The sequence below is a fragment of the Anas platyrhynchos genome, chromosome 29, assembly GCF_047663525.1.
Source record: "Anas platyrhynchos isolate ZD024472 breed Pekin duck chromosome 29, IASCAAS_PekinDuck_T2T, whole genome shotgun sequence".
NCBI lineage: Eukaryota > Metazoa > Chordata > Aves > Anseriformes > Anatidae > Anas > Anas platyrhynchos.
Window position 1 is genome coordinate 530429 of NC_092615.1, and position 26748 is coordinate 557176.

A 26748-nucleotide genomic window follows, 5' to 3' on the forward strand; every position below is an offset into this window, starting at 1 on the left:
CGGCAGCCGGGGCCGCGGCCCCTTTAAGGCCCCGCCCCGCTCTTAAAGGGCCCGCGCCCCGCCCCGCCCCGCCCCGCCGCCAGGGGGCGCTGCCTCCCAGCCCCGCGGCCCGGCGCCGCTTCATTTGCATGCGGCGGCGGCGTTCGGCCAATGGCGGCGCGGGGCGGGGCGAGGCGGCGGCGACGAACCAATAGCGAGGCGGGGCGGGGCGGCGAGGGGGCGCGGCGGCGGCGGCGGACCAATGGCGAGGCGGGGCGGGGCCTCACTGCCCCCCCCCACCCCCCCCTCCCCGTCCCGCCCGCGGGGCCAGCAGCCGCCGCCGTGCGGGCACCGAGCGCAGCCCCGGCCCCGCCGCTGCCCGAGCCCCGGGGGCCGCGGCTGCGATGCGGGTTGGCGGCTCCCGGCCTCCTCCCACCCGGAACCCGCCCGGTAAGCGGCACCGGGAGCCCCGCGGGCGGTGACCGGGGCTCGGCTCCCCCCCCCCTTTTCCCCCCTTTTTCCCCTTTTCCCCTCCGCCGCCCGTTACCGGCGGCCCCGCGCCCCCTCCCCCGCCGCCCGGTGGCCGCGCGGTGTTCGCTGGGGCCGGGGTTTCCCCTCCCGGGGCGGCCGCTCGCGTCCCGCCGGTGCCCCCCCCCGATTCCCCCCCTCCGGTGGGTTCCCGGCCGCCGCCCGGTGCGGTGGGGCGGAGGAGGTTGGGGGGGGGGGAGGGCACCGGGAGCGCACCGAGCCCGGGCAGCGGCCGCGGCCGTTTTCCGCCCGTCCCGGGGCCGGTCCCGGTGCCCCCAGCGCCGCGCCCAGCTCCCGGCCCCGCCACGTGCCCGCGCCCCTGGGACCGGCACCGGCACCGGGCCCCTCCCGTGGGGTCCGGCGGGGGGCGGGGCTGCAGAGGGGCTCGGGGGACCCCCGGTGCCGCCCCCCCCCCCCGGTGCCACCTCCCACGCGGGGACCGGCGGGGGCGCACGGCGGGGGCTCCCCTGTGGGTTTGGGGTCCCGGTGGAGCTCAGAGCCCTGCTCGCACCGGGGGGCACCGGGGCGGCCCCGGCTGTGCCCGGGCGCGGGGTCCCGGAGCCCCGCACGGCTGCGGGAGGTGGGCCCCGGGCCGCCCCCACCGCCACCGGGCAGGCTGCGGGGCGGGGATCGCCACCGCGGCGGGGGGGAAGCGGCTGCGACCCGGTGCTTACCGGAGGGGGGGGGGGGGGTCCCGTTCCCAAAGCCCAGGGGCAGGGGCAGGGGCTGAGCCCCGGCTCCCGCTGTGCCGGCCGGTACCGGGCTGGGCGGCCCCGGTTTTGTGGCCGGGATTAACGGCGGGGCCAGGGCTGAGCCGGTGACCTTGCGGGCGGCCCCACCGGGAGGGGCGGTCCCGGGGACCCCACGGGGCTCACCGGGGCGCATCCCCCCCCCCCCGTGGCACCGGGCCCTGGCGGGGCACAGCGGGGGTCCCGGGACCGAGCCCCCCCCGGGCTGGGGGCGAGGGTCCCGGTGCCGGCCCTGGGTGCCCCTCACACGTGGCACCTGCACCCCCGGGGGACCGGGGAGATTGGGGGTGGGGGGGTCCCTGGGGACGGTGCTGGTGCCCACGGTGCCCCCCCCCTCCTCGCGGCCCCAGGGCCCCGTTATCTGCGGCTGCTGGCCCCGAGCCGCCCGGGGGGCCGGTGGCTATCGGGGCGGGCAGGCCCCTTCCCCCTGCAGCAGCAGGGCCCGGCCTCCCTATCTCATTAGCCGGAGATTAATGAGGCTCCGGGGCTGTCCTTAACTCCTTCCTCCTCCCCGTGCAGGTCCCTGCCCGGAGCCGTCCCAGCGCTAGGACGAGCAGCTGAGGGGGGGCCGCCGGCCGCACGCAGCCCCCCGGCACGCGCCTGGACGGCGAGGACGCAGCCATGCACCGGGCTGTGGCCGCCTGCTGAGCCCGCGGACACTTCGGCGCCGTGCCCCCGAAAACGGCCGAGCGGCCCCGAGCCCGCGGCCCCGGCACCGGCAGGAGCTGTGCAACGAAGCGAAGCCGGGGGGGGCCCGGGGGGGGGGCGTCCTCCCGCCCCGAGCCAGCCGCAGCGGGCGCCTTGCGTCCCGACGGCCTCACCCAGCTCCCCTGCGCCCTCCCGGGGGCCCGGCAGCCCCCTCGCAGGGCTGCCGCCCCCGAGCCCCCCGCCTTGGCCTCCCGCCCCGCTGGAGCGCGGCACCCTGCCGGGCGCTGCCCCCAGGGCGTCGCCCCCCGCCCGGCCGGGGACCTGCCGCCCGCCGGCAGAGCCATGAAGCTGCAGGCGGTGATGGAGAACCTGCAGCGGCAGCAGCGCGCCCGGCTGCAGCAGGCGCTGGAAGCGCGGCAGCAGGAGCAGCAGCAGCAGCAGCAGCGCTCCACGCCGCCCCCCGCCCCGGCGCAGCCCCCGCCGGCCCCGGCGCAGACCCCAGCGCGGGGCCGAGGTCCGGACCCGGCCCCGGCGCCCTCGGAGGAAGGAGCGGAGCCTGAGAACGCGCACATCCAGCGGGCGCAGATGGCCGCCCTGGCCGCCATGCGGGCCGCCGCCGCCGGCCTCAGCCACTCGTCCAGCCCGGGGCTGTCGGAGGAGAGCCAGGCCTCCTCCGAGGAGGAGCGCGGCGAGGAGGAGGAGGAGGAAGAGGAGGACGGCGGCTACCAGCAGGAGATGGGCTCTGAGGACGAGGAGGATCTGTGAGTACGGCTGTGTGCGCCGGCACGGCCCCACGGCGGGGTTTGGAGAGCGGCGAGCCCAAAGCTGGGGGCTGGGGGGGTGTCGGGGTGCGGGGCAGGCAGCAGCACCAGGGCACCGACCCTGGCTGGGATGTGAGCCGGTACTTTTGGGGGACAAACACTGGATTTGGCCATTCTTTCCCTGCTCAGGGCGGCACAGTGGTGGGGAAGAGCTGCCCACCCCGCCGCACTGATTCCTTGCAGCGAGCTGGCGTGGGGCGAAATTTCATCTCTGCCCGGGGAGCCACGTGGGGCCGTGACAGAGGATCCCGGCCCGGTGTAAATAATGCAGGGCTGCCGGGCTGCCTCCTCCCCGCTCCCCGGGCAGGCAGCAGGCCGGGCGCCATCTGGCCAAGCTCTGCCCGCGCCTCCCGGCACCGGGAGCACCCCGTGGGGACAGGCAGGGCGCTGCTGGCGCTCGGGGCTGGGCGGCTCCGGGTCTCATCCAGATGCTGAGCGGGGACAGGGAGAGGGGCCTGGAAACGGGGAGGTTTGTGGAAATGTCCTGCGGCCTCCTGGCACCGCAGGGGAACCGCCACTGTGGGGAGGTGGGAATGGGCTCGGCGGGCGGCCCGGGGCGCACTGAGCAAACCTCTCCCCTGCTCCAGGAAGGGCAAATGGGATGAAGAGGACTTCGAGGAGGACCTGGGCGAGGAGGAAGAGGAGGAAGAAGAGGAGGAGGAGGAGGAAGAAGAGGAAGAGGAGGACTACGAGGAGGAGGAAGACATGGGCGAGGAGGGGCTGGGCTCGGCGGAGGCGGTGCGGACGGGCCCCGGGTCCCTGCTGCTCCGCAAGCCGCCGGCCCCGCAGCACTGCCGGGGCGAGGCGCAGCGGCCGCCGGGCGGGCAGGAGCGGCTCCCCGCCGGACTGGGCCCCCAGGGCCACGCACAGCTCCCGCAGCCGGCGCCCGACCACGGCGACTGGACCTACGAGGAGCAGTTCAAGCAGGTGGGAGCCGCCGGGACGCGGGGACGGGTGGCCGCATGCGTGGCACTGCGGGCGTCTGGGGGAGCCTGCGCCGCAGCTCACTCCTGGCGCTGCTGAGAAACCACCAGGATCCCCCCGGGGTTGAGTCCTTGGGCTCACCGTGGGGACCCGGGAGGATTCTTGCTGAAAACAGCAGGAAAAAAACACCCCGAGGCTGCAGGTCCGAAGGGATTCTTGGGTTTCTTCGTGCTCTCAGGGCTCTGACGTGCCGGGGCCGGGGGCTGCAGCCCCGTGGACCCAGCCCAGCGAGGGGCACAGAGCAGCGGGCTCAGCACCAGCCCCTTCCAAAACGCAGCGTGGGGACCTGTGAGTCCCCCCCTGCTCCTGGCCGGCTGTGTGGGTGCAGTTGGAGCAGAGCCGCCTCCAAAATGAGGTGGAGGAGTGGAAGCGCCCCGCTGCCCCCCTGCTCTGCCGGGGCTGCGGGGCTGGGGCTGCGGGGCCGCAGTACCCGGGCTAATAGAAGGAAACGTGCTTAAAGCGGGGCTCCCCGGGGGCTGCCCCGGCCCTTTGATGTGTGTGTTTAAGTACATCTGAGTTTAGGGCTGGGGGAGGGGGCGAGAGCAAACAGCAGCAGATGGGACCCAGATGGAGAGGCCGGCGTTTTGGGAGGGGTGCGGTGGCCACAGCCCCTTCCCCGGCTCAGGGCGAGGGAAGGGGCTGGGGGCTGCCAGGGGCTGGCCTGGGAGCAGGCAGTGTTGTACCCCTACTGGGATGGGAACGGGCCACCGGGAGCACGGAGAGCGCGGCCACCCTGGGCAGGAGGGGAGCTTCTGTCCCCCCGCCCCCCTGCTGCGGGGAGGAAAACGGCCGCCAGGGCTGGAGGCTGTTGGTTGCACAACTCCCGGTCTCCTCGGCAGGATACGGCCCGGCCTTCCGAGCGTTTTGCCCTGTGCTGGGGCAGGGGCCCCCCGAGCGTGCCCTGGGCTCCTCCTGATCCTGCGGGGCCTTGGGCACCCCGAGGTGGCTCCGGGTGGACGGGGCGCAATGGGGTGGGAGCCGTGGGGCTCCCTCGGTGCCAGGAGGGAGCGAGCGCCTGTGCCCGGCTCCCCCGGCACAGCAGAGCCCCCCTGGCACCTTTGGGCACGGCACAAGCGTGCTGGGGGCAGGATTCGGCCCCGTCTGAGCTCTTCCTCCAGGCTCGGTGGCTGGGCAGCCCCGGTGCTCTCGGTGGCTCTGCTGGCTCGTCCGTAGCTCTAACAACGTTCGTGTGGGTTTTAGAAACACACCAAACTTTTCCTGTGCTGTCTCGAGTGCGCACATATCCTCACCTCCCGGCGCTGCATCGTCTTCTTGTGGTTTCTCTCTTTTGTACTTCCTGTAATTAGAGAGTGGGGGACGTAATCTTTTTATCTGCGAAAAGGCTTTTAGATACCACAGCTGTGATCTTCCTGTTTGTCACCGTGTGAGCGTGTCCCGGACCCTTGCGATCTCCCTGGGAGCTCGGGATCCCGCGTGCCCACGTCCTGCTCCCAGCCCTCGATGCCACGCGGGGGAATTGGGGGCTCAGAGCCCGGCGAGCACGGCCGCTCCGGGTGGCTGCAGGCGGCTCGGCCCCGTCCACACCGCGCGGGCGAAAGGGGCCGAGCATCCCTGCCTGTGCCCCGGGCACCCCGGGGAAAAAGCCGCTTGCTCCAGCGCCTGGCACGGCGACAAGTGATGGTGGAAGCACCCGGGGGGGGAGGTTAAAGCTGCCTTCTGCCTCCGCGGGTGGAGGCGAGGAGGCAAAGCGCCCGCTCGGGGAGAGGCTTCCCCGGCGCGTCAGCGCGCGGGCGCTTGGATCCCGGCCGCTGGATCGGGGCCAGGGGTTGCTCGCGCGGCGCCTGGCCGGGAGCTCCTCCTGGCCGCCCTCCAGCGCGTGCCTCTGAACGCGCTCCAGCCCAGCTGACGGGCTGGGAAGGAGCAGCAGGAATGTAAACACAGCGCGGGCAGGATGCGCCCGCCGCCGCGCTGCTGCCGCCGCCGCAGGGGCGCTCCACGGGGCAGGGGCTTCCTCAACAACCCCCCAGACCCCTGACACACCACTGTCAGGCTCTATCCGAGCCCCAGGGTGCTTCAGGGAACCTCTCAGTGCTGGTGGGGGCTGCCACGCTGCAGCTCTGTAGGGTTTAATGGGGTGGGGGCCGCAGGGATCTGTGGTGCTCAGGGCAGTCCCCGGGGCTCTGCTCCTTCCCCGGACGTTTTCTCCGCTCCGTGCTCAGGGCTGTGAGCGTGGTGCTGGCCTTCCTGCCGCGGCGGGGAAGCGCGGCTCGAGGACGGTGCTATTTCTGGGTTCTTCTCTTCTTGCAGACGAGCTCAGCTTGCCTGCAGCCTCGTGCTCGTGGAGGCCGAACCGTGCCCCCCGCGGGGTGAGGAACGTGGCGGGGCTGCGTGCGTTGGCTGGAGGAGGGGAAGGGGGGGTCCCCTCGGCACCCCGGTGCTGCTTTCACTGGGGCCGTGTGCCGTGGTGCTCTGCACCACCAGGGCAGCTCTGCTCGGATGTGGCACCGGTCCCTGCACTGCCCGGGGGGCTCTGCCACCGTGGCAGTTCTTTATTGCCCACTTTGGGGCAGATTCCTGCAAATGGGTGCTGTGGTTGGTCGGTGTGGAAGCTGCAGGAGGCCCCGGAGGAGGAAATGTGGTGTAAAGGGGAGAAGCGGAGGCGCAGGGCTGGGAAGCTGTTGTGTGGCACCTCCCCGTCCCTGGGGATGGCCACTGCGCAGGCAGAGGTCAGCTCGCCGCTGACCCGGGCGCTGGCAGCAGAACAAAGGAGCCCCCGGCGCGGCGGGGCAGGGGGGGCTGCCAAAGGGCACGCAGGGTCCACAGCGGGGGCAAAAAGGGGCATCAATGGGGGGCTACGAGGGGGGCTCAGCCTCCACACCCCCGTGCTGGGGTAGCGCTGCAGTCCTCGTGTCCTGCTGTGTTTGTGCCGGGCTGCATTGAGCTGCGTCTGTTCCTGCGGAGGGAAATCCCCGTTGCAGGACAGGGACACCAAGACCTGGTGCTTGGAGCAGGGCTCAGCCGGGGCCAGGCGTCCTCGGTCCTTTGGGCTTCCCCGTGCATGGGCTTTGTGGGTTTTCTGGGCCCTTCACCCAGCCCCAAGGAAAGCACGGAGCTGCCCCCCCCCGCCATGTGCGTCCCTTCCCGGCCCCGCGCGCGGGACGTGGCGCTCGCTCGTTATTTCTCCTCCCTCCCTCTTCCTTCCTAGAAAAGCCTGCGGCGGGGCTGAGCCCCCGCCACGGTCCGTCTCTGGGGAAGGAAGAGGTTTGTGACGGCCGCCGTCCCTTTCATCTCGCCCCCAGAGGCACGCCAGGACCCCGGGGCTGGTGGCGATGCCGGCGTGTCTGTGCTCCCCGCCTCGAGCCGGGGGGTTCAAGCCAAACGGAGGCAGCAGGGATGGGTGAGCCCCTGCCCGGCCCCCCCAGGGGCTGTCCCCATGCCCGGGTGACGCTGCGGGTGCTGCCCGTGGTGGTGCTGAGCGCGAGAGGCTCGACGCCTGCCAAAACTCGGGCGCTGCCGCAGCAAAGTGCTGCGTAACGCCGGCCCGGCGCGGGGCTGCATGGGGGAAAAAACCCCCACACATCGGGCACGGAGCTGAGCCCCGGCACGCTGCAGGAGGAAGGGCCCTGCCGGGCAGCACCGTGCCCCGCGGGTAATCCCTCCCCTGACCTTTCTGTTTCGGATGGCGAGATGAGTGCGTGCCCCACTAATACCAGGAGCCTCAACCCGGGGCGCGCTCGCAGCCCACGGCATCGGAGTTTCCTGTCCCTGCCCCTTTTGGAGTTTCCTGTGCTGAATGTGAAAGCCAGCTGCTGCTGCTGGTGCTGCTGCTGCTGCTGCTGCTGCTGCCGCTGCTGCTGCCCGGCTCCTCGCCCTCCCTAATCCCGTGGGTGGGGAGCGCGGGGCTGATTCAGCAGCCAGCCGGGGCCGTGCACCCCGTCACCTCGGGGGTGCCCCTCTCCTTGGGGTGCTCGTGTGCCTGTGTTGGGTCTGGTGGCCTGGGCTGGGGGAGAGGCTGGTGCCGAGGATGAGGAGCGGGTTGTGCCCCTCGTGGGGTCACCGAGCTGCCCGGTGCTCGCCCGGCTCCACAGTGGGGCTGTCGGTGGGCGCCCGGTGCCGTGGGGCTCGGTGCCGCCGCCACGCGCTCCCTCGCCTTGCAGCCGGGTGCTCGAGCTCCCGCGGCTCTGTTCCTGTTTGAAAGAAGCTTTAAAAAGACCCAGGGAGGGGGTGGGGGGGGGGAGGCTCGGCTTGCGGTGAGGTGCTGGTACTTTTGGGGGGGCGGGAGGTTTCTGAAGATGTTCCAAATTGGGACGGCTCAAACGCGCTGGTGGCACGTGGGGGCCGAAAACCTCAGCCCTTATCTGCTGCTGAGCAGAGCTCGCCCGAGATACGGGGTTTCAAAGTGCAACGGTTAGAGAGAAAAAAAAAAAAAGAAGAAAAAAAAAAAAAGGCAAAACGAAAGCAACTCGGTAACCCCTGCGCAGGGGCTTGCGCGCCAGCGTCCGGCCCCGTCCCGCTCCCTGCGCTTTATGGGCAAGCCCAGACGGCGCCCAGCACGCGGGCTGCCATTAGCTCGCAGGAAAAACAAGCCGGGCTTTTTTTTTTGGGAGCCGTGGCTTTTTGATTTTCCTCTCAATGATGGGGCAATGCAGTAAATGGCGGGGTAATTGCAGGCAGCCCGAGGAAGCCGGGGAGTTGCGACACGGGCGGTGCAGCGAGGCTGGGGAATCGCGCCGGGAACTGTCCCAAAGCTGCCAGCAGCCCCCTGCCCGGGGATCCCCCCCCCAGAGATGTGTGTGGCACAGGGACAGCGAGCCCCGGGGGGGGGGGCAGCCGTCCGCCTGTCCGTCCGTCCTCCCCCCTGTCCGTCCGTCCATCCGCCCGGCCGGCGCTGGGGCCGCGGCCCTGGGGGCAGGTGGCTGCGTGGTTTCATGCTGCTCACATGACTCAGCCAGCAATTAAAACTGAAAGGGGGGGGGGGAAGGCGAGAGGGGCCGGGGAGGCAGAGGAAATGGTGATTTCTCGCTCAAAGGCGCCCTTTGAGTGCAGCCGCGTCCTCCCCGCGCCCCTCGGACACTGCTTGTGTTTGGGGGGGGCGCTGCTTTTGGGGGGGGGTTGGGGCTGTTTCATGCCCTGGATGTGTCCGGTGCTCAGGGCTGGGGTCCTGAGAGTGCAAAAATCCCAATTTTGGCTTAAAAAGCAGAGCACGATCCCCCCTGTGTAGTGCATACCCATGGCGAAGGCCTCCAGCCCCAACGGCCCCACCTCGGCCACCTCTGTCCCTCCCCGGGGGCTGCAGGCGGGGGCCAAGTGGGGGGCTAGCAAAAAAAAAACACCACCCCAAACCCCAAATCTTGCTTTTCATCAACTGGGAAGCAGCAGCGAGCACAATGTGAGGGAGGCAGGGCAGCAGAAGTGATACCGGCACCGGGGGGGGGCCAGGGCTGATTTGTCCCCCCCGGGGGGCTCTGACCGGGGCCGGGGGGGGGCACACTGCCCCTAATGGCGGCAGGAGGGTCCATTTACTTTCTTTAAAATATTGATCGGGGCTTTATCGCATTAGCGAGCCGAGCGGATGAGCCGCCCCCGGGGAGGGAGAAGGGGAGAAGGGGGCCTCTTCCTGGGAAAGGGGCGCCTTGTCCCCGGGGCTGGGTGCCCCCAGACCCCCCCTCTGGTCCCGGGGCTGCCACCGCCCACTCCCCACCCGCCTGCCCTTGGTGGGGGGCTCGGGCAGATAACGCGGGGGCCCCCAGCCCCGGGCGGTTCTGCGCCCGGAGGAGGGCGATTGCAGGGCCTGGCCGGCCGCGGGCTGATAACGGGGGCGAGGAGGAAATGGGGGGGGGGGGGGCACAGCTTGGGGGGGGACCAGGAGAGGCAGCGGGTGTTGGGCTGGGAGGTGGATTGCACATGGATGGGTTGCAGGAGGCAGGGGGTTGTGTTCCCGGGGGGTTTTGTTGGCCGGAGCTGTGGCAGGGGGGTGCGGGGGGAGCCGGGCAGCCCCCGGCCCTCGGCTCGCCCCGCTCCCTGCTGAAGGGTGTTCCTGCCGAGGGCTCCAGCCCCATAATCGGCTCAGGGAACCTTCCCGCAGCCGTAATCCCCCGATCCCGGCCGGAGGTCAGGGCCTTCTCCTGGGCGAGAGCAGCCCAGGCTCCGAGTGCCTCCTGGCCGCCCCGGCGCGGGGTCCCTGCCCCCCGGCCCCGTGGGTGCTGCCTTTGGTTGGGCTGAGCTGGTGGGGTCCCAGTCCTGTTTTTTTACCCCAAAATGGGAGCCAGGCTGGGGGGCGAGGGGACATTTCTCCTCGGTGCCAGGAGCTGGGGATGGAGCAGGGACAGGCCCAGGGCCACAGCTCCACGGGGATCATCCTGGGGGACCCATCCCCGCGGCACCCCCAGGCTCTGCCCTGGCTCGGGGGGCTCCTGGGGGGGGGGCTCCCCAATCACCCGAGGCACACCAGCATCACCTGGCAGCGTCCCCCCCTCCCTGGGAGCCCCGGGGCTGATTCACAGGGCTGCAGAGGAGGCAGCCGCCCCACGGCTCCGGCACAGCTGAACCAACAGGAATCCGGGTTTATTTAAAAGAAAAAAAAAAAAAAAATGTTGCAGAGAATAGAGCGAGGCCTTTGTCAGCAAAGCAAACAGTCGCGCCTGGAGCGGGGCGGTTGGGCAAGGGCTCGGCGTTGCTCCATCGCCCTATTTCTGGCCGAAACCGCAGGAGAAACGCGAGGCTGCCTTGGGGCCGGCCGGACGTGCCGCAATCGCAGGGTGGGGGGCGCGGGGCCCTGGGGGGGGAGGTGGGGGGGGGGGGGGGGGCAGGGGCCGCTCCCCGCGTGCGCAGCCCTGATAAGGCACCTGCCCGCGCGGCCGCTGCGCCGGGAGCCGTGGGCGCAGCTCCTGACCCCCTCCGTGACCCTCGCAATAAGTCAGTTAATCTCCCCGCGCCCGGGTCTCCGGTCTGTGAAGTGGAGCTGGCGATAATCCTGCCTCTGGCGGGGCTGCTCCCAGCCAGGGACCCGGCTCCCCGGGGAGGGGGAGCCCGGCTGGTCCCCCCCACCCTGCCCCACAGGCGCTCCGGGGAGGGGACGGGAGCTGGGGAAGGGCACCCCAGCCCCACGGGCTGTGAGCCCAGCGCAGGCACCTGCTGGAAATCCCTTTGGTGAGGGGCTTTGCCTCCTGCCTCAGTTTCCCCACCACCACCACGGGCGGTGTTTCCAGGAGCAGGTGCGTGCCGGCGCCGTGCCACATCTCACACGGGGACAGGGACAGGGGCTGGGGGGGTGCCCGAGCGGCGAGGTTTCCCCGCGCGCCTCGGCAGCTCCTCGGTGAGGTTCCCAGGGCTGCTGGCCCGCAGCTGGCTGCTTGTCAAAACCAGCTGCGGCGGCTGGAGCTGCGCCAGGGACCGCGGCGCTGGCAGGGCCGGGGGTGGCACAGGGCCGGGCAGGAGCCCCCCGGCCCCGTGGCGGCGGAGGGGGCGGCTCGGTGGCTCGGTGCCCACCCGGGACGGAGGCGCGGGGCCTCGCATTTCAGGAACAGATTTGCAATTACACAAATCCCCAGCCCTGCCGGGCTGAGAGTGGAAACCCTGGGTGACTCATCTGCTTTGGCTTACAATGAGCTCCTTTCTAAGACGATCATTTACATATGGTGGAATTTAAACCCCGGCTTGCCTACAACGGCTAATTCAGCCGCGCTCCTGCCCCTTCTCGCCTCTGCCCGCGCAGGTGCTGAAGCTGCAGCGCCCTGCCCGCTGCCCTGCCCGCACGCCCTGCCCGCGTTCCCTGCCTTTATGCACTGCCTGCATGCGCTTCTTGTGTTCCCAGCCCACGCAGCCTGCCTGCACGCCCTGCCTGCATTCCCTGCCCGCTCGCACTGCTTGTGTTCCCTGCCCACGCACCCTGCCCGTACGCCCTGCCCGCGTGCCCTGCTCATGCACCCTGCCCGCACCCTGCCCACGCCCTCCCCGGGAGATGGGTCCCTGCCCGCAGGTCCCCGCCTGCCGTTCCCATTAGGCTTTAATCCCACTAGAAAAACCCAGGGAAGGCTGCCCCGATCCCACGAGGTTTGGGTACAGCCGGTGGCGCCCCTTGGACCGCCCCGGCTCTGCGGCTCCGGTGCTGGATCCCTGGCCGGTGCCGTGCCTGCACCGTGAGCGCCGGGTGCATGGGTGTTGCTGCCTCGGCCGAGCTTTCTCAATACTTACTGACTCCACTGAATTAATATTTGCACAGGGTCAGGTGTGATAGAGAGCATGTGTCAAGGGCATGCACAAACACATACGTGGCGAAGGGCTGCAGGCAGCCGTGGCGCTGCTGGTGGGAGCTGACTTCCAAATGACCTTTCCTGGCCGGCAGCTTTTGGCTTAAAAGAGAGGAACTGGCCCCAAAATGGGGAGTGGGCACGTGGGGCGCTGCCAGGGCTCCTGCACAGGAAGGAGGGGGGCTTGGACCCCCCATGCCAATGTGGGGGGGGGCACTGGGGACGCCAGGGAAGCTCGGTCCCAGCTCCGCGGTGACCATTTGGCACCACGCAATGCTTGGGTGTTTGCGTTCAGCCAAAAACCCCGCTCTGCTTTTTATTTGAGCCAGAGCCCCGCGAGCTGCCTGCAGCCGCATTATCCGAAATAGTTGTTCAAAACGCGATTGCAGCAGAATTCACTTCCTCCTTTGCAAAAAGGGGAAAAAAAAGCAGCAAGCCACCCAACCGTCCTCGAAACCAGAGCTGGGTCTGGGCTTCGGGCTGCTCCGCTGCGCGCGGGGGATGCTGAGCGCCCCGAGCCCGTGCAGGGCGTCCTCCGCGTGTCCCTGGGAGCGGCCCGGGCCCCTCGGGGGGACCCGGGGGGGTTTGTTCCGAGCAGGCGGTCCTGCAGCAGGTTTTTCCTTCTGCTCCCTCTCCCCTCCCTGCCACTTAAGCCGACAGAACCGGCTGAGCCGATCCGTCGCAGGGCGGGCGCTCGCCTGCTCCGCGCCTTTCGGCCGCGCGCCCCCCGGGAGCCTTCAGAGCGCGGCGCTGGGACCGGGCAGGATCGGCCCCGCTGCGTGGCGGGGCAGGCGGCCGACACGGGGCGGACAATGGGGGGTCAGGGAGGTTAAACGGCGACTAATTCGCCCTTTCAGCGTCTCCCTCTGCTTCCCGGTGACACCCGCATTGTCGGCGCTGACACCGGCCCGCGTCCCTTGGCCGGTGGCACGAGGCAGGGGGTCCAGGGCGCGTCCCCGCGCGGTGCCAAGCAGCAGAGACAGTGCTGCTGGCCCTGTTAGGTTCCGGGGGAGCAGCACAGGGGGGGCAGGACCCCCATCCCACCAGGGTGCTGGCCTGGGAGGGCGAGGGGTGCCGGATGGCTCAGCTGGGGACATTGTGGTGGGCTCCCACAGGACCAAGGGGGGGACGGCGCCGCGCGAGGTGCCCTGGGCACGGCTTTGGTGTGCCGCAGCGGGAGGGCTTCAGCACGTGGCTGTGGCTGGGATTGAGGCGGATGCTGCGAGGTACCGGGGGGGGGGGGGGATGTGGCTGTGGTGGCGCTTGGGGTTTTCACAGGTGCTGGTGGCCTCGGGGGGGGACAGCCCAGTCCATTGGGGAAATCGGGAAATTGGGAAATTGTCCCCGTGGTGCAGGAGCAGTGACGCCCCTGGGGGTGTGCACAGGGCCCGCCACCCGCCGGTTCCTGCAGCCCCCAGCTCCTCCCATGCCCGAGAAGGGGACCGGTGGGGGACAGGCACCTGCGGTGGGGCCGCGTCCCCCCGGCCCGGGAGGTGGCCGACCTGCGAAGGGGACAATGCTGGGAACCGGAGGGAACAATAGAGCCGACGGGAAGCGCGGCACCACCGACGACCCTGTAAACCTCTCCCAGCAAACGTACCCAGGCTCCCCCTCCGGAAAGGGGCCCTCGCCCGGCTGCCCCCGGGGACGGGGAGCGCCCGCGCCGCCCCCCTGCGCCCCACCACGCTGAGCTCAGGCGGCAGGAATCCGGCCGGGCCGGTCAGCGGGCTCCCTGCGGCACGGCACGGCCGCCCGCGCGCCCTCGCTGCTGCCGGAGAGGCCACCCCTCGTGGGGAGCCCCCCTGCTGCCCCTCTGCTGATTCCCAGCACCACTGAACCCCGCTTTTGGGGAGGGGGCTCGGCGCTGGCGGAGGTGCCACGTGCACCCGAGGGGCTGCCGGGGGATTAGGGGCACGCGCGCAGGGCAGGGCCGGGGGCAGCCCCTCCGGCGGGAGGTGACCCCGTCCCTAAGCCGAGCTCTTTATCTGCCCGCGGGATCGGGATCGGGGACGGGGACGGGGACGTTCGCCCTTCGGCTGCCTGGGGGGGGGCTGGGGGTGGAAAGGGAATCGGCCCCGCGCATCACGCGCTCTGGCCGATACGAACCTGACACCCGGCACAGCTGCTGGGCGGGCGGCCCCTTCCGCGGCCCCCCCCAGCAGCCCCACGCCCGCTGAGCCGGGGGGGTCACACCGGTGGTGCCGCCGTCCCCACAGGGCTGTGCTCACCTCCACGGAGGCACTCCTGCGGACCCCGAACCCCGCGGTGGCCGTGCTGGCTCCGCGTGCCCCAAAGCCCCGAGCGGGTCACGGCTTTACGGGAAACCGCGTTCGAGCAGCAGCATCCGAAACGCGTTATCTCAGGGCTCGTAACCAACCCTCCAGTCTAGTTTTTACAAATTACTTTCTTTTTCTAAAGAAATCAGCCCCCCCTCCCCCCCCACCCTCTGCGCCCCGAATCCGGGCTCCAGTGTGAGCGGTGCGGGGCCGGCGCTTCGCAGCGGGACGGCGGCAGCTTGAGCGTGGGGGGGGGGTTGGGGGTGGGTATCGGGGCAATGGCGTGGGTGCGGGCAGGGGGCTGCGCACGCGCCCCGGGCCGGGAGGAGCAGGGAAAGCCCCGGCCTCTTGTTTATTCTTCATTGAATAACTTCTGGCAGCGCGGGCTGCCCGCCCCTGCTGCGCCCCTGCGCTGTCAGCAGGACAAAGGAGCCGCGGCCCTGGGGGGAGAAGGGCCGAGAGCAGCCCCCTCGCAGCCCCCTCGCAGCCCCCTCGCTGCCCAAACACCTCGACATGCTGCCGGCCGGCCCGCGTCTTCCCCCGCTCTCAGGAAGCTCCAGCACCTTGCTTTATTGTTGTTTTTTTTTCCCTAAACGCAGCAATCCCGAGCATTTTAGCGCCTGCAGGGGGTCGGCCCGTTGCTGACAGGTTTTACCCATCCCTGGGGCTGGGGGGAGCTCAGGGGGGGGCTTCCACCCACCCGGCGCACGGCTCGCACGTCCCAAGCAGGCGTGCAGGAGAAAGGAGGAAAGCGGTGAGCGCTGAGCCCTCCTGGCGGGGAGAAAAAACCCTTGGCAACTGTTCCCCAGGGCCTGGAAACCCACAACTGCGGCACGGGAGCGGGACACGGTGCTCGCAGCTCAGATGGCAGCACCCGCCCGGCCCCGGTGTGAGCCCCGCGCTGCAGGAGCCTCGTTACGTGGGAGCCTCGTTAGAGCGCAGCCTCCCGGGGCCGCTTTCCCTCCTGCCTTTAATTGCCCTCGGTGCTGGCAGCTCGCAGGGCGGCTGCTCGGCACGTTGGTTATCTCAGCAGACCCCGGCGCATCCCGCGGCGCTCCCGTGCGGCATTCCTGGCATTGCCGAGGGGCCGCCGTCCCGAAAGCCCTTTTAAAGTCAACGGGCTGGGATTTTCGCGTAATCTGGTTTGAACGGCTAAGCCGGTCATCCACACCAAACGCCGGGCTGGGATCCTGCCGGGGGCTCGGCTGCGCCCCCCTCCTGCCTCTCCTCCCTCCAACGCTCCTTAGGGACCCTCTGGATGTGGGTGCCCGGCACCTCAGCCGGGAGCACGGCGCTGCCGGGGAGCCTGGGTGAACAACCCCCCGGTGCCTATGGTGATGGTGGTGCCACCGGGCATTGCTCCTGGGCTGGACAAGCCCCGGTGCGGGCTCCCTCCTCCTCCGTCCCCCTCCTCGGCCACACGGAGCCGGGTGTCCCGGGGGCGGCCCCGCACTAAGAGGATATGGTCGGGGCAGCTGCTTGACAGATTAAGTTATTTCCACCTCCGTGCAGCCTCCCTCGTTGCGTCGCGTACCCCGACCCGCACACGCTGCTGCGCCCGGGCTGCGTTTCCTGCAGCCCCTGCCGCCCCCGCTCCCGGCCCCGCCGTCGGCCGCCGCGTGGCCCCAGCTCGGCCACGCGCCGTGCTGGGGGCCGGGGGCCAGGGGCCGGCACGCACCGCGGCTCGGCACCTGCCGCTCTCGGTGCAGCCCGCGCCGTGCCCGGCCGCCTGCTGCGTGGTTTCGCACGCTGCTGAAACGAGAACGAGTTTCGGTTCCTCAGGTTTTATTTTGAGCTCCGATCGCTGCATATGCGAGGCTGGGCCGCGTCCCCGCAGCACGAGTTGGGGACGGGTGCGCGTGGCCAGAGCCGGCAAAACCGGGATGCCAGAAATCCTGCGAGGGGATTTCTGTCCCTTTCCACGTCCCAGCTGGTGCCTGGGTGGCACAGGGGAGCCCGGCAGCTCCCGGGTGCTGCTTGGGGGCGTGGGGCAGCCGGCACAGGGCAGCTTCAGGGCACTCTCCTGTCCTTGGGGATGATCCTGGCCACCCGTGTGCCAGAGGAGACCCCAAGAAGCCGAGGGCGTGCTGGGGACCTGGCGGCCCCGTCCCCCTGTGCCACCCCGCTGCAGCACACACGTGGGCACGTCTCGGAGCCGCGGCTTCCGCGGTGCCGTCGGCACCTCGCCGGTAACCACAAGCAGCTGCTTGCCAAGAACCCTTTGTTCTGTGGTGTATCTGGGGGTGCTGGGGGACCCCCCGCTGGCAGGGGGCATGCAGGGCTGCTCGGGCTGGGGGAAAGGAGGGAACGTCCCCAGTGAGGCTGCCCCAGGCCCCAAAACGCTGCACCAGGGGGGCACCAGGGCTCGGAGCAGCATGGTCCAGATGGTGCCCAGACGTCCCCTGCAGCTTTGCTCCAGGATTTGGGGTGAAAATCCGGGCTGAGCACCTGCTCGGCCATCGGATCTCAGCATGGGAACGCCGGGCACGGGAGCACCCAGAGCTCGCCCCCAGCAGCACTTTCCCCGGCAGGAGCCCACAGATCAGAGGTGCGTGCAATGATCGGCGGCCAGGGCCAGGCAGCCCGCCCCGCTGCCACTAATCCCCCCCGGCTGAGCAGATGCACGTTTTCCTCAGCTGATGGTTAATTTTCTTTCATCCTCTTAAATGCATATGTCCAACATTTCCTTCGGGATTGAACCCCTGCCCCAGTGCACCTGGCCGGGGGGCGATGCCCGGGGTGCGGGGAGGGTCCCTGCAGGACTCCAGCTGCTGCCTAAGCCCTGCAGGGGTTGTGGGGTGGTTTCCTGGCCCCATTTCTGCTCTGTGGGGCCGGGAAGGGTCTGGGGAGCCGCACCAGGCAGCGCCAGGCCCCCGTCCGGAGTGGGAGGGCAGAGGGGCAGTGCTTGTCTCTTCCCAGCCCCGGATGCAGATTTCCACCCACGCGTCCCTCTCAGCCCGAGCAGCCCGGTGAGGGGCCCCGAGAAACTTTATTTAAGAGCTGCCCTTATAAAAATTGAATGAGGCGATGTTTTAATAAATGGCTAATCAATTTTTAGAGCTCTGCAGGTTAATAGGCTGCTCGTGACCCTCGCGCCACGCCGGGTGCTGCTCTCAGCTGGCCGTGCTGCAGGCACCGGGTCCGGTGCCAGTGCTGTGCCGGGGGCACTGGGTGCTGGTGGCAGCCCCGTGGTGTCAGAGCCGGCCCCGGGCCCTGCCCGTGTGGCTGCTCGCAGCTCTCCCGCCTGCCACAGCTCCTTCCTGGCACTTTTGTTCCTTTGCGTTTCCCTTTTTCCTCCCCCGCTCTGGCAGAGCCGAGCTGCAGGGCGATGTTTTCCCAGCCTCCCCCTCCCCTCCGCTCAGCGACGCTTTTCTCCCTCCTTGGGTTTGTATTTAATCAGCTGGCTCGGCTGAGAAAGCCTCTGCTGCCTCCCCGTCCCACCTCCTCCCCGCTCCTTTGTCTGAAATGCGGGAGCGGGAGCGCGGGGGGCTCTGGGCTGCCACCACCCCGCAGGCTCGGGGGGTCCCCATGGGCTCGGGGTCCTGGGGCGCAGCAGGGCAGGGTTGGGGTGTCCGGGTGGCAGAGCTGGGGAGAGCCAGAGCCCAGCACCGAGCTCTTTGCTGGCAGCAGGACTCCGCAGGGGCAGGAGGAGGCACGAGCTGGCAGCACCCCTGGTGCCGCTCCCGGCCTCCCCATGGCTTCAGCCTCCTCTCGTTTCCTCAGGGTATTTGGGGAGGGCAAAACGAGAGCGATGCCGTGCTCTGAGCTCACCGCAGCCGTCCGTGCTGGGGCGGGTGGCTGAGGCATCCCAGCCGTGGTGCCGGCTCCTGGCACGCGGCACCCTCTGCTCCAGCTCCCGTCCTCCCGTTATCAGGGGGACGGGGGGCACGGGGCCAGCTCGGGGCTCCCCCTGCTCGGTGCTGCCGTGGGCTCGAGGCGCTCGGCAGCGGCGCGGGGGAAACCCTCCCTCGGCGTGCGGCTTCCCAAGGCGCTGCAGGAAGCGGGGATTGGCGGGGGCCCAGCAGCCCTCAGCTGGTCGGGAGCAGCCCTCTGCCAAAAAGCTGCAGCGGCCGCATCCTGCACGCTGCCGGGAGCTGCTCCTGCCCTGCCGGGGGGCTCTGCTCTGCTCCCCCCGGGTCCCCCTGCCTTGGGACCTCGGTTCCCGGCAGTGCCGTGGAGACCGCGGCACCCATGGGGCACCCGGGGCCCGCGTGGCATCGCCGCCCCTCTCCTGCTGCGGGGGCAGTGGGCGCTGGGGGGGTCGAGGGGGGGCTCAGAAGGGGTCAGCGGTAACGACAGCTCCTGACCTCTCCCCGGCTGTTTGCTCAGGGGCCGGGCGAGCTTTTGCAAGGTTTCCAGGGGAACTGCGGGTTTATGGCTTTCCTGTAGCGCCCTTCCCTGTTATCGGCTCGGCCTCATTGATCCCTTTGATCGACGCCGGCGGGCGAGGAATTCAGCCCCCCGGGCACCCTCTGGGAGGGTTTGGGGGGGTCGCACCTTCCGGGGGGGTTTAGGGGAGGGGTTGCACCCCACCCTGCTGCTCGGTGCTGCCAGGTCCACGTGCCGGGCGTGCCCGCTGGGGGGGTCGGATCGGTCCCCCCATAAACGCAGCCGGCGTGCGGTGCACGGCCCCACAGTGCGTGCCTGCGGGGTGACGTGTTCGTATTTATAGCCCCCTCCCCGCCGCCCGCGGCCCCGCTGGCAGTTGTTCAAAATCGTCACTGAGAAAAGCGAGCACAGCTCGGCACGGGGGGGAGCTGGGGGCTGCCGCGTCCTCCCCGCTGCATCCTCGGCCACATCCGCACGGCCCCGGGGCGCACGGAGGAGCCGGGAGCCCCCCGCAGTGGGCACCCCCCGGTGTCCCCCCCGTGGAGCCCCCTCTCTGCCACCAGATGCTTCCCGTGCTTGGGGGGGGGGGGATTCTGTGTGGCTGGGGGTCGGCTCCCGGCCGTGGGGAGCGGCAGAGCCCCCGCGCTGCGTGCGTGCAGAGGGCGCGATGCGCTCGGCGGGCCGGCAGCTCTCACTGCCATAAATCAGGGCAGGAATGTGTCGGGCTGTCAAACAAAGGGTGGGGTCCCGAGACAAAAGCTGGCCCCAGCATAAACGGGCGCTGGAGGAGCGTCCGTGCATAGATCTTCCTGTCCTGGCTTATGAAAACATTTCCCAGTTGTGCGCAGGGTGCGAGGCGACATCAATCTTGTCGGGTTTGCTCCTCGGGCAGCGCGGGGGCCAGGACGGGAAATGCTTTCGCAGGAGGAGAGGTTGCCAGCCCCACGGCCTCCCCCGGCAGGCACGGAGCCGCTTTCAGCACCGGGCTCCCGAGGCAGATTTGTTGCTTTGCAAAGCGGGAGCGAGCTCTGGAAGGCGGCACGTGCCGGGAGGGCAGCTGGAGGGGCACGGAGCGGCTCCAAGTCCCCGTCCCGGGTCCTCCTCACTCCTCACAGCCTTGGTTTTGGTGCGTGGGCCCCGGACTCCCCCAGCACACGGAGGCAGGCACGGTCCCACACAGTCTCGCGGCATGGCACAGGCGTGCGCCCTGGCACACGAGCTCGCTGCCGACCCGGCGCTGGCTCCCTGGGGCCGTGCAGGTGCGGGGCAGGGACCGTGCCGCGGTGTTGCCCCCACTGCACCCAGAGCGCGGCCGGTGCTAAAAATACCCGGGCTCTGCCTTCCCGGGAGGAGCCGAGGGCCGATTGCAGCATTCTCGGTGTCGGAGCTGCTCAGCCTCCGGGCGAGGTTCGGGGCAGCGCCGCGGTTTCGGGGCCAGGAGCTAAGCAAGGCGAACGCCTCCGCTCGCCCGCGCCCTGGCTGTGGAGCACGGCAGGGCTGTGGTGGTGGCTCCGCCGCACCGTGAGCACCCCGAGCACGGCTCACTGCCGCGGGGGAAGCTGCTTGCAGGTGTCAGCACGAGCACCAAGGCACCGTGCGCCCCCAGCCAGGCTCCTTTGTGCCCCGGCTGGGCTCCTGCTGCCCGCGGTGTCCGCGGTGCCGCTCCTGCAGCAGAGCCACGTGTGCAGGGCTGGGCTCCTCGAAAGCCTCCTGCGGTCACCCCGCGCTCAGCTCCCACCGAGTCAGGTTTCCTGGGAATTCGGGCACCCGATGAGGGGCCGCCCTCCCTCCTGCCACCTGGGAGCCTCCTGCCAAAGGCTCCACGTGGCCGTGGGCCCGCGGGAGGCCCCTTGGCACGGTGACAAGGCCGGGTCGGGGCAGGTGAAGGCCAAGCTGCAGCGGGGCTCCCCCTGCTCCCAGCGGGATGGCCCCTGCCACCCCGGTGGCTCCGCGGGATGCCGGAGGCTGGGGGCACGCCCGCCCCGAGCCGCGGAGATATTGGGACCCCACAGCTCCACGCTCGGAGCCCTGCGATGCCGTGGAGCTCCACAGAGCTTCCTGGCACTCCCCGGGGACCTGAGGGAGTTGCCCCTGGCCCCGCATGGGCTGTGACGGGCTGCTGGGGGGTTCCCTGGGTGCAGGGAGAGGTGTGGGGGCTGCCGGCAGAGCCGTGAGCCGTTTTCTCCTCTCGTTGTGCAGCTGTACGAGCTGGATGGCGACCCCAGGAGGAAGGAGTTCCTGGACGACCTCTTCAGCTTCATGCAGAAACGAGGTGAGCCCCCCCCCGCGCCCGTCCCTGGGTTTTATTTCCTCGCATGTCATTGGAACCCAAGGTTAATGCTCTGGCCAGACGGGTAGTTAATTTTTAACCTCTTTGCAAACCGGGGTCAAACCTGCTCCGCTGGAATCTGCGCCACGAGCTCGGCGCAGCGATTCCCTGGCGCTGGCCCCCCCAGGCTGGCTTTGTCAGCGCCGCGCTGCCACTGGGCTCCGTCCCCCTCTGGGCAGCTCGGCCCCTGGGGTTTGCCCCCACCCCGCTGCCCCGTCCCGGGGTTCTGGCAGGTCCAGAGCAGCCTCCATCCAAACCTGGCTCCGCTTTTAGGGCCGAGGGTGTCATCCAAGTCACCGGCCGTGCCTGGAAAATTTTGTCCTGCGGTATCAAAGGGAGAATGTCCGTGTCGGGTCTGGCTCGTGCCAGGTCCCCAGGACACCACGCTGCGTCCCCATGGGGGCGGCTTCGGGGGGTGCTGGTGGCTGAGCCCCTCCCTGGGGGTGTTTGGGGAAGGGGGCTGCGGAGGGGCCCCGGCGCTGCTCGGGGCGAGGAGCCCGGTGTGGTGCCGGCGGTGCCGTGAGGCCACGTCAGCTGCTGCCACCTCCCGGCACCGCGCCGGGGAGAGCCGGGAGGAAGCGCGGGGTGGTGTGTGCGGCACGGCACGGCCCCCCCCAGCCCCTTCCAGCCTGCATCCGGGTGATTTTTGGGGTCCTCCGCAATGCTCAGGCTGTGGCTGTGACTGGGGGCAGTGCACCCCCTCCTGTGCGGGCGGGGGCAGCCCCCCCATGTGCAGGTTATCAAAAACCGCTGCCGCTGAGCGCCGCGTGGCTGGGCTGAGACCTCCGAGTTTCATTTTCCTCTCCGTGTGGGGCCGGTGCTGAGCGAGGTGCAGTGAAGGGGGGGTTGCAGAGGAAAACGGGGTGCAGGGGCAGGGCAGCAGCAGAAGCCCCGATGCTCCCTGAGTGCCCCCGGCCCCCTGCGGCCCCCAGCTCCCCCCTCACCTCTCGCTGCGGGGCGCTGGTGGCCGCCCACCCGGCTTGGCCCCGGCACGACCCAAACCCGCCCTCTCCCCCTCCCCAGGGACCCCCGTCAACCGGATCCCCATCATGGCCAAGCAGGTGCTGGACCTGTACATGCTCTACATGCTGGTGACGGAGAAGGGCGGCCTGGTGGAGGTCATCAACAAGAAGCTGTGGCGGGAGATCACCAAGGGGCTCAACCTGCCCACCTCCATCACCAGCGCTGCCTTCACGCTCCGCACCCAGTGAGCTCCGGGGAGGGGACGCGGGGTTGGGTGGGGGGGGGGCCATGGGGACGCGCCGGGACCCCCACCACCGCCTCACGGCGCCTTTCTGCCGGCAGGTACATGAAGTACCTGTACCCCTACGAATGTGAGAAGCGGGGGCTGAGCAACCCCAACGAGCTGCAGGCGGCCATCGACAGCAACCGGCGGGAGGGCCGCCGGCAGGGCTTCGGCAGCTCGCTCTTCACCTACTCGCCCGGCGGCACCCACGGCCTCCTCTCCTCGCCCAAGCTGCCGGTGCCAGCTCTGGGACTGGCCTCGGCCACCAACGGCGGCTCCATCGCCCCCGTCCAGAAGATCAAGAAAGGTAAAGGCCTCCCCAAAACGGGCTGAGCTGAGCGCTGGGGGCCGGCACGCCTCGGGCACCCGGTGGCTCCGTTTTGGTCCCCTCCCTGAGCCCCAAATGACCTGGGGTTCCCTCGGTGGCACAAGGGCACCAGGGCTCGTTCTGGGGTGGGATGGGGACCCCTGGCACCCATGGCACAGAATCACAGAACGGTTTGGGTTGGAAGGGACCTTTAGAGACCAAGTCCAGCCCTCACTGTGTCAGGCAGCCCAGAGCCCACCCAGCACCCCCAGCACTTCTCCGTAGGGCTGCTCTCCATCCTCCCATCCCCAGCCACCCTCGTGTTTGGGGTTGGGGTCACCCTGCCCCGTCCTTACTGGGGGCGAGGTGCTGGGCTCCCGGTGCTCACATGGAGAGGTTGTGGGGGGCCCCGTGGTGGTGCCCGGGATCTGGGGATGCCGCAGACACCTCACTGCGTCCCTGACCCCGCGCTCTGCCCCGCAGAGGAGGACGCACCCATCCCCATCTCCATGCCCAGCCGGCTCCCGGTGTCCCTGGCCGGGCACCCGGTGGTGGCAGCGCAGGCGGCAGCCGTGCAGGTGGCGGCGGCCGCCCAAGCCGTGGCTCTGGAGCAGCTGCGGGAGAAGCTGGAGTCCGGGGAGCCCCCGGAGAAGAAGATGGCGCTGGTGACGGACGAGCAGCAGCGGCTGATGCAGCGGGCGCTGCAGCAAAACCTCCTGGCCATGACGGCCCAGCTGCCCATGAGCATCCGCATCAACAGCCAGGGCACGCGCTCGCCAGGTCAGTGGGGCCGCGGGGCTGGGCTGGGGGGGCTTGGGGCTGGGCGGGGGGCTGGGCGGGTGCCGGTGGTCCCTGACCTGCGCTGTCCCTGGGCAGAGAACCGCCAGGACTCCTCCGGCAGCCTGAGCAGCAACGGCACCAACAGCATCAGCATGTCGGTTGAGATCAACGGTATCGTCTACACAGGTAGGGCAGTGTGCAGGGTCCCCTTTTGGGGGAGTTTGTCCCATTTTCATGAGCGGACGGTGCCGGGACGCTGGGTGCCCCCCGCTCAGCCCTGCTCTCCCCCCCCCGCAGGTGTGCTGTTTGCCCAGACGCCCGGCCCTTCCTCCTCCTCCTCCTCCTCCTCCTCCTCCGCCTACAGCAAAGGCAACGGCAGCAACGGTGGCGGCCGCAGCAGCGGGAACGGCGGCGGTGGGGCGGGGGGCGGCGGGGGCAGCGCCCCCCCCGCCGCCCCGGCCACTCTGGCCGTGCCCCCCCCCAGCTCTACCTCCAACAACGCTTCGCCTTAACGCCCCCGCCGCCCCCGGCGTCGCCTCTCGCCAAAGCCAACAGAGGTGACGGGGGCAGAGCGTGCCCCCCAGCGCCGCGGCAGGCCGGGGGGGGGCTCGCGGCGCTGCTGGCGAGGGAGGGGAGGAAGCTTCAGCCCCGGGGGTTTCATTAAAGGCTGCCTGGGCTCGGAGCCACCGCGGTCCCCGAGCGCTCCGAGCGGCGCGCGGTCGGCCCGGACCTGTTTACCTCACACACATCACACTTTGCACTGTACATTTATTATTATTATTATTATTTTTTAACTCGTGTTACCTCCAGACAGACGTACAGACGCCTGCCAACGCGAGCTTTAATGAAACCTCCTGGCACTCTTTAAAGGAAAAAAAAAAAAAAAAAAAAAGATAAAAAAAAAAATTGGAAATCGGGAGATATTTTATTCATTTAGATCCTTTTTCTTCCCCCTTTATTTTGAGAACTACACTCACTATATGGGATTTTAAGAGGTTGTTGTTTGATTGTTTTGTTGTAAATAGCTTCTATTTTATTCTCTAAAAAGAAGAAAAAAGAATCAGACTTTAACATGCAAATGATATATATTAGCATTCATCAGGGAAGCAGGAGCTGGGGAACCTCGTAACCTCCTTTTTCTTTTCCTCCTGGGGCGAGCGATGCCCGTGCTTGGCCGCGCTCCTCGCCCGGGGACCACCGCGGGCTCCGTGCGGGGCCAGGGGGCTCCATGCGGGGCTGCAGGGAGCGGGCACCCATCTCCTGCCTGCGCCCCCCACCCAGTCCCTGAGGCAGGCAGCGAGCAGGGCAGGGAGCCCAGCCCCATGCAGTGGCACTTTGGGGACCTCCCTGGGGACGGTGACACTTTGGGGCCCCCCCCGGGGCCGGCCGCGTGCTGCATGCTTCCAGCTTGTTGCTTTGAGTTCTTGGTGGAGAAAACGGCCTCGGATGGGGACCCCCGGCCCCAGCACCCAGCCCGGACCCCGAGCTCGGGGCCGCAGGCTCGGTGCCGGGAGGGGAGCGGCGCTCGGGGGCTCCCGCAGCGGCCGGGGCAGGCGGACGAGGGGTGGCCAGGACCAGGCCGCCAGCACGTGCAGGGTCCCCGGTGTCCCCCCAGATCCCCCCGTTCGGTGCCCGTCCGTCTGCCCCGAGCCGGGCCGCGATGTCAGGTCGCTGCTTTCTGTCCTCCCCCTCCCCGTAAGGCGATCCTACTGTGCAGATCCAGTTTGGGCACATTTTCCCCCTTTACGCCAGGGCCAGGTTCCGGGGCCGAGGTGACACCCGATCTGTTATTCACGCTCGGAGCAGCAAACTGGTTTTGTTTGCAGTGGGGACGGGCGTTTTGTTTGTGAGACCGGCCGGAGGAATCAGGAAAATCTGGTGGCGGCGGCTGGGCCGCGGCGGCTCCCCGGGGCCGACCTCTGTGTTCTCGGCTGCTCCCCACGCCCTCGGGGGGGGCCACACGGGGCGAGCTGTGGCCACCCGGCACCTCGGGGAGCCCCCAGCACCCCGCCGGGTGTCCCCAGCCTCCCTCCGCATCCAGGGGTGCTTAAAGCAGCAGGAACCCGGGGAGATGTCCCAAAAACACAGCCAAGGGGCTGCGTGCCCTGGGGGTGCTGGTGGGGCCGAGGGGTGCTCTGCGGGTCCCCAGGGACGCTCCGCTGTCCTTTGGGACCCCCAAAGTGCCCCCCCGGCCCCACCACGGGGCGTTTATGTTAAGCTTTGCTCTGCTTTAGCCGTGCGGGTTTCAGCTTTCCTCTCCCTCGGACGTTTTGTGGCCGCCCTGCCCCGGCAGCCCCAGCCATGCACATCTGCGTGAGACACAATCGCGACCTGATACCGACCCCCCCAAATCGGTATCTCGATTCCTCAGGTTTCCACGGCGAGCACAGGGTTTGCCCCCCTGCCCCGCGCGGACCCCCCCCCGGCAGCACAGATGCCTCCCCCCCCCCCCCCCCAGGCTTGGGACGGGGACGCGGCGATCTCAGGGGATTTGGGGTTTTCCAGCCCCTTTTTGCTGGCAGGGAGGGAGCTGCCTTGTGAGCACCCCTCCCAAAAATAATGCTGGAAATGCCCTCGGGTGGCTTCACAGCGCCCCGGGGGTGCCGGGGGGGGGCACTCGTCTTGTGCTGCTTTTAGGATCCAGCCCAAGTCCCCGCACAGGGAAACCCCCGGGAAGGGGCGGCCGCGGGGTCTCCTTGTGGCCGGGCGGTTTAGAGCTTTAGTGAGTTTTGCATTTGTACAGTCACTGTTTTTTCTGGTTTTTTTTTTTTTTTTTTTTAATTATTTTTATTCCCACCCTCCCCCCCCCTTTTTTTTGGAGAGAGCGCATATCACCTTCCCTTTTATTTTTCTTCTTGCATATCGATTTAAAAAAAAAAAAATCAGTTTCTCTGGGGTTTGAAAAGAAAAAGGAATGGACACAGCTGCAGACGCATTTATCCAGCGGGCATATCTTAACTCAGGTAAAAAATGAAAAAAAAAAAAACACACAAAAGACAAAAAAAAGAAAAAAGAATAAAAACCACATTCTACCTCTGAGAGCGGCGGCCTCGGGCACACTGTCCCGAGCCCCCGGTGAAATATTTCAGTTTTTCAAACATTCAGGTATTGAAACTTTTGATTATTAAAAAAGATAAAATAAAATAAAAACACTGAAAGTTTACATTTTATAATAACATTATTATACAGATTGTATTTAAACTTCAGAATATTTAAGACAATTGTAACCCTGTAAAGTTGATGAAATATTAAAAAAAAAAAAAAAAAAAAAGTTGTTTGAAGTTTCTGACTTCACACCGGGGCCTGGGGGGGCTGGGGAGGGCACACAGGGCTGGGGGGTGGCCCTGGGGTTATGGGGTGCCCATAGAGGTTTGGGGTGTCCATAGGGCCGTGGGGTGCCCATGCAGCTGTAGGGTGCCTGCAGGGCTATAGGGTGCTCAAGGGGTGTCTGTAGGGCGCTGGGGTACCCATAGAGCTGGACAGTCCCGGGGGTGGCCATAGGGTGCCCGTGGGGTGCCTGTAGAGCCATAGGGTGTCTATAGGGTGCCTATAGGGTGTCTAT

At 68.6% G+C, this 26748-nt stretch overlaps 1 protein-coding gene across 1 annotated transcript; it reads left to right on the top strand.

Annotated features, from left to right (window-relative positions):
* The first annotated feature begins 272 nt into the window (after positions 1–272).
* ARID3A (AT-rich interaction domain 3A) lies at positions 273–26344 on the top strand. The gene is made up of 9 exons (XM_027472341.3): positions 273–429; positions 1776–2665; positions 3313–3652; positions 20724–20796; positions 21877–22060; positions 22159–22406; positions 22890–23186; positions 23283–23372; positions 23484–26344. Exons 2-9 carry the CDS (start codon positions 2247–2249, stop codon positions 23696–23698), a joined length of 1866 nt encoding a protein of 621 aa, XP_027328142.3. The 5' UTR covers positions 273–429; positions 1776–2246; the 3' UTR covers positions 23699–26344.
* Positions 26345–26748: the final 404 nt, after the last annotated feature.

Coding starts and splice junctions, on each gene's coding strand:
- ARID3A (XM_027472341.3), top strand. CDS start 2,247: ATGAAGCTGCAGGCGGTGATGGAGAACCTGCAGCGGCAGCAGCGCGCC. Junction 22,061..22,158: donor GCCTTCACGCTCCGCACCCA/GTGAGCTCCGGG, acceptor TTCTGCCGGCAG/GTACATGAAGTACCTGTACC. Junction 22,407..22,889: donor CGTCCAGAAGATCAAGAAAG/GTAAAGGCCTCC, acceptor TCTGCCCCGCAG/AGGAGGACGCACCCATCCCC.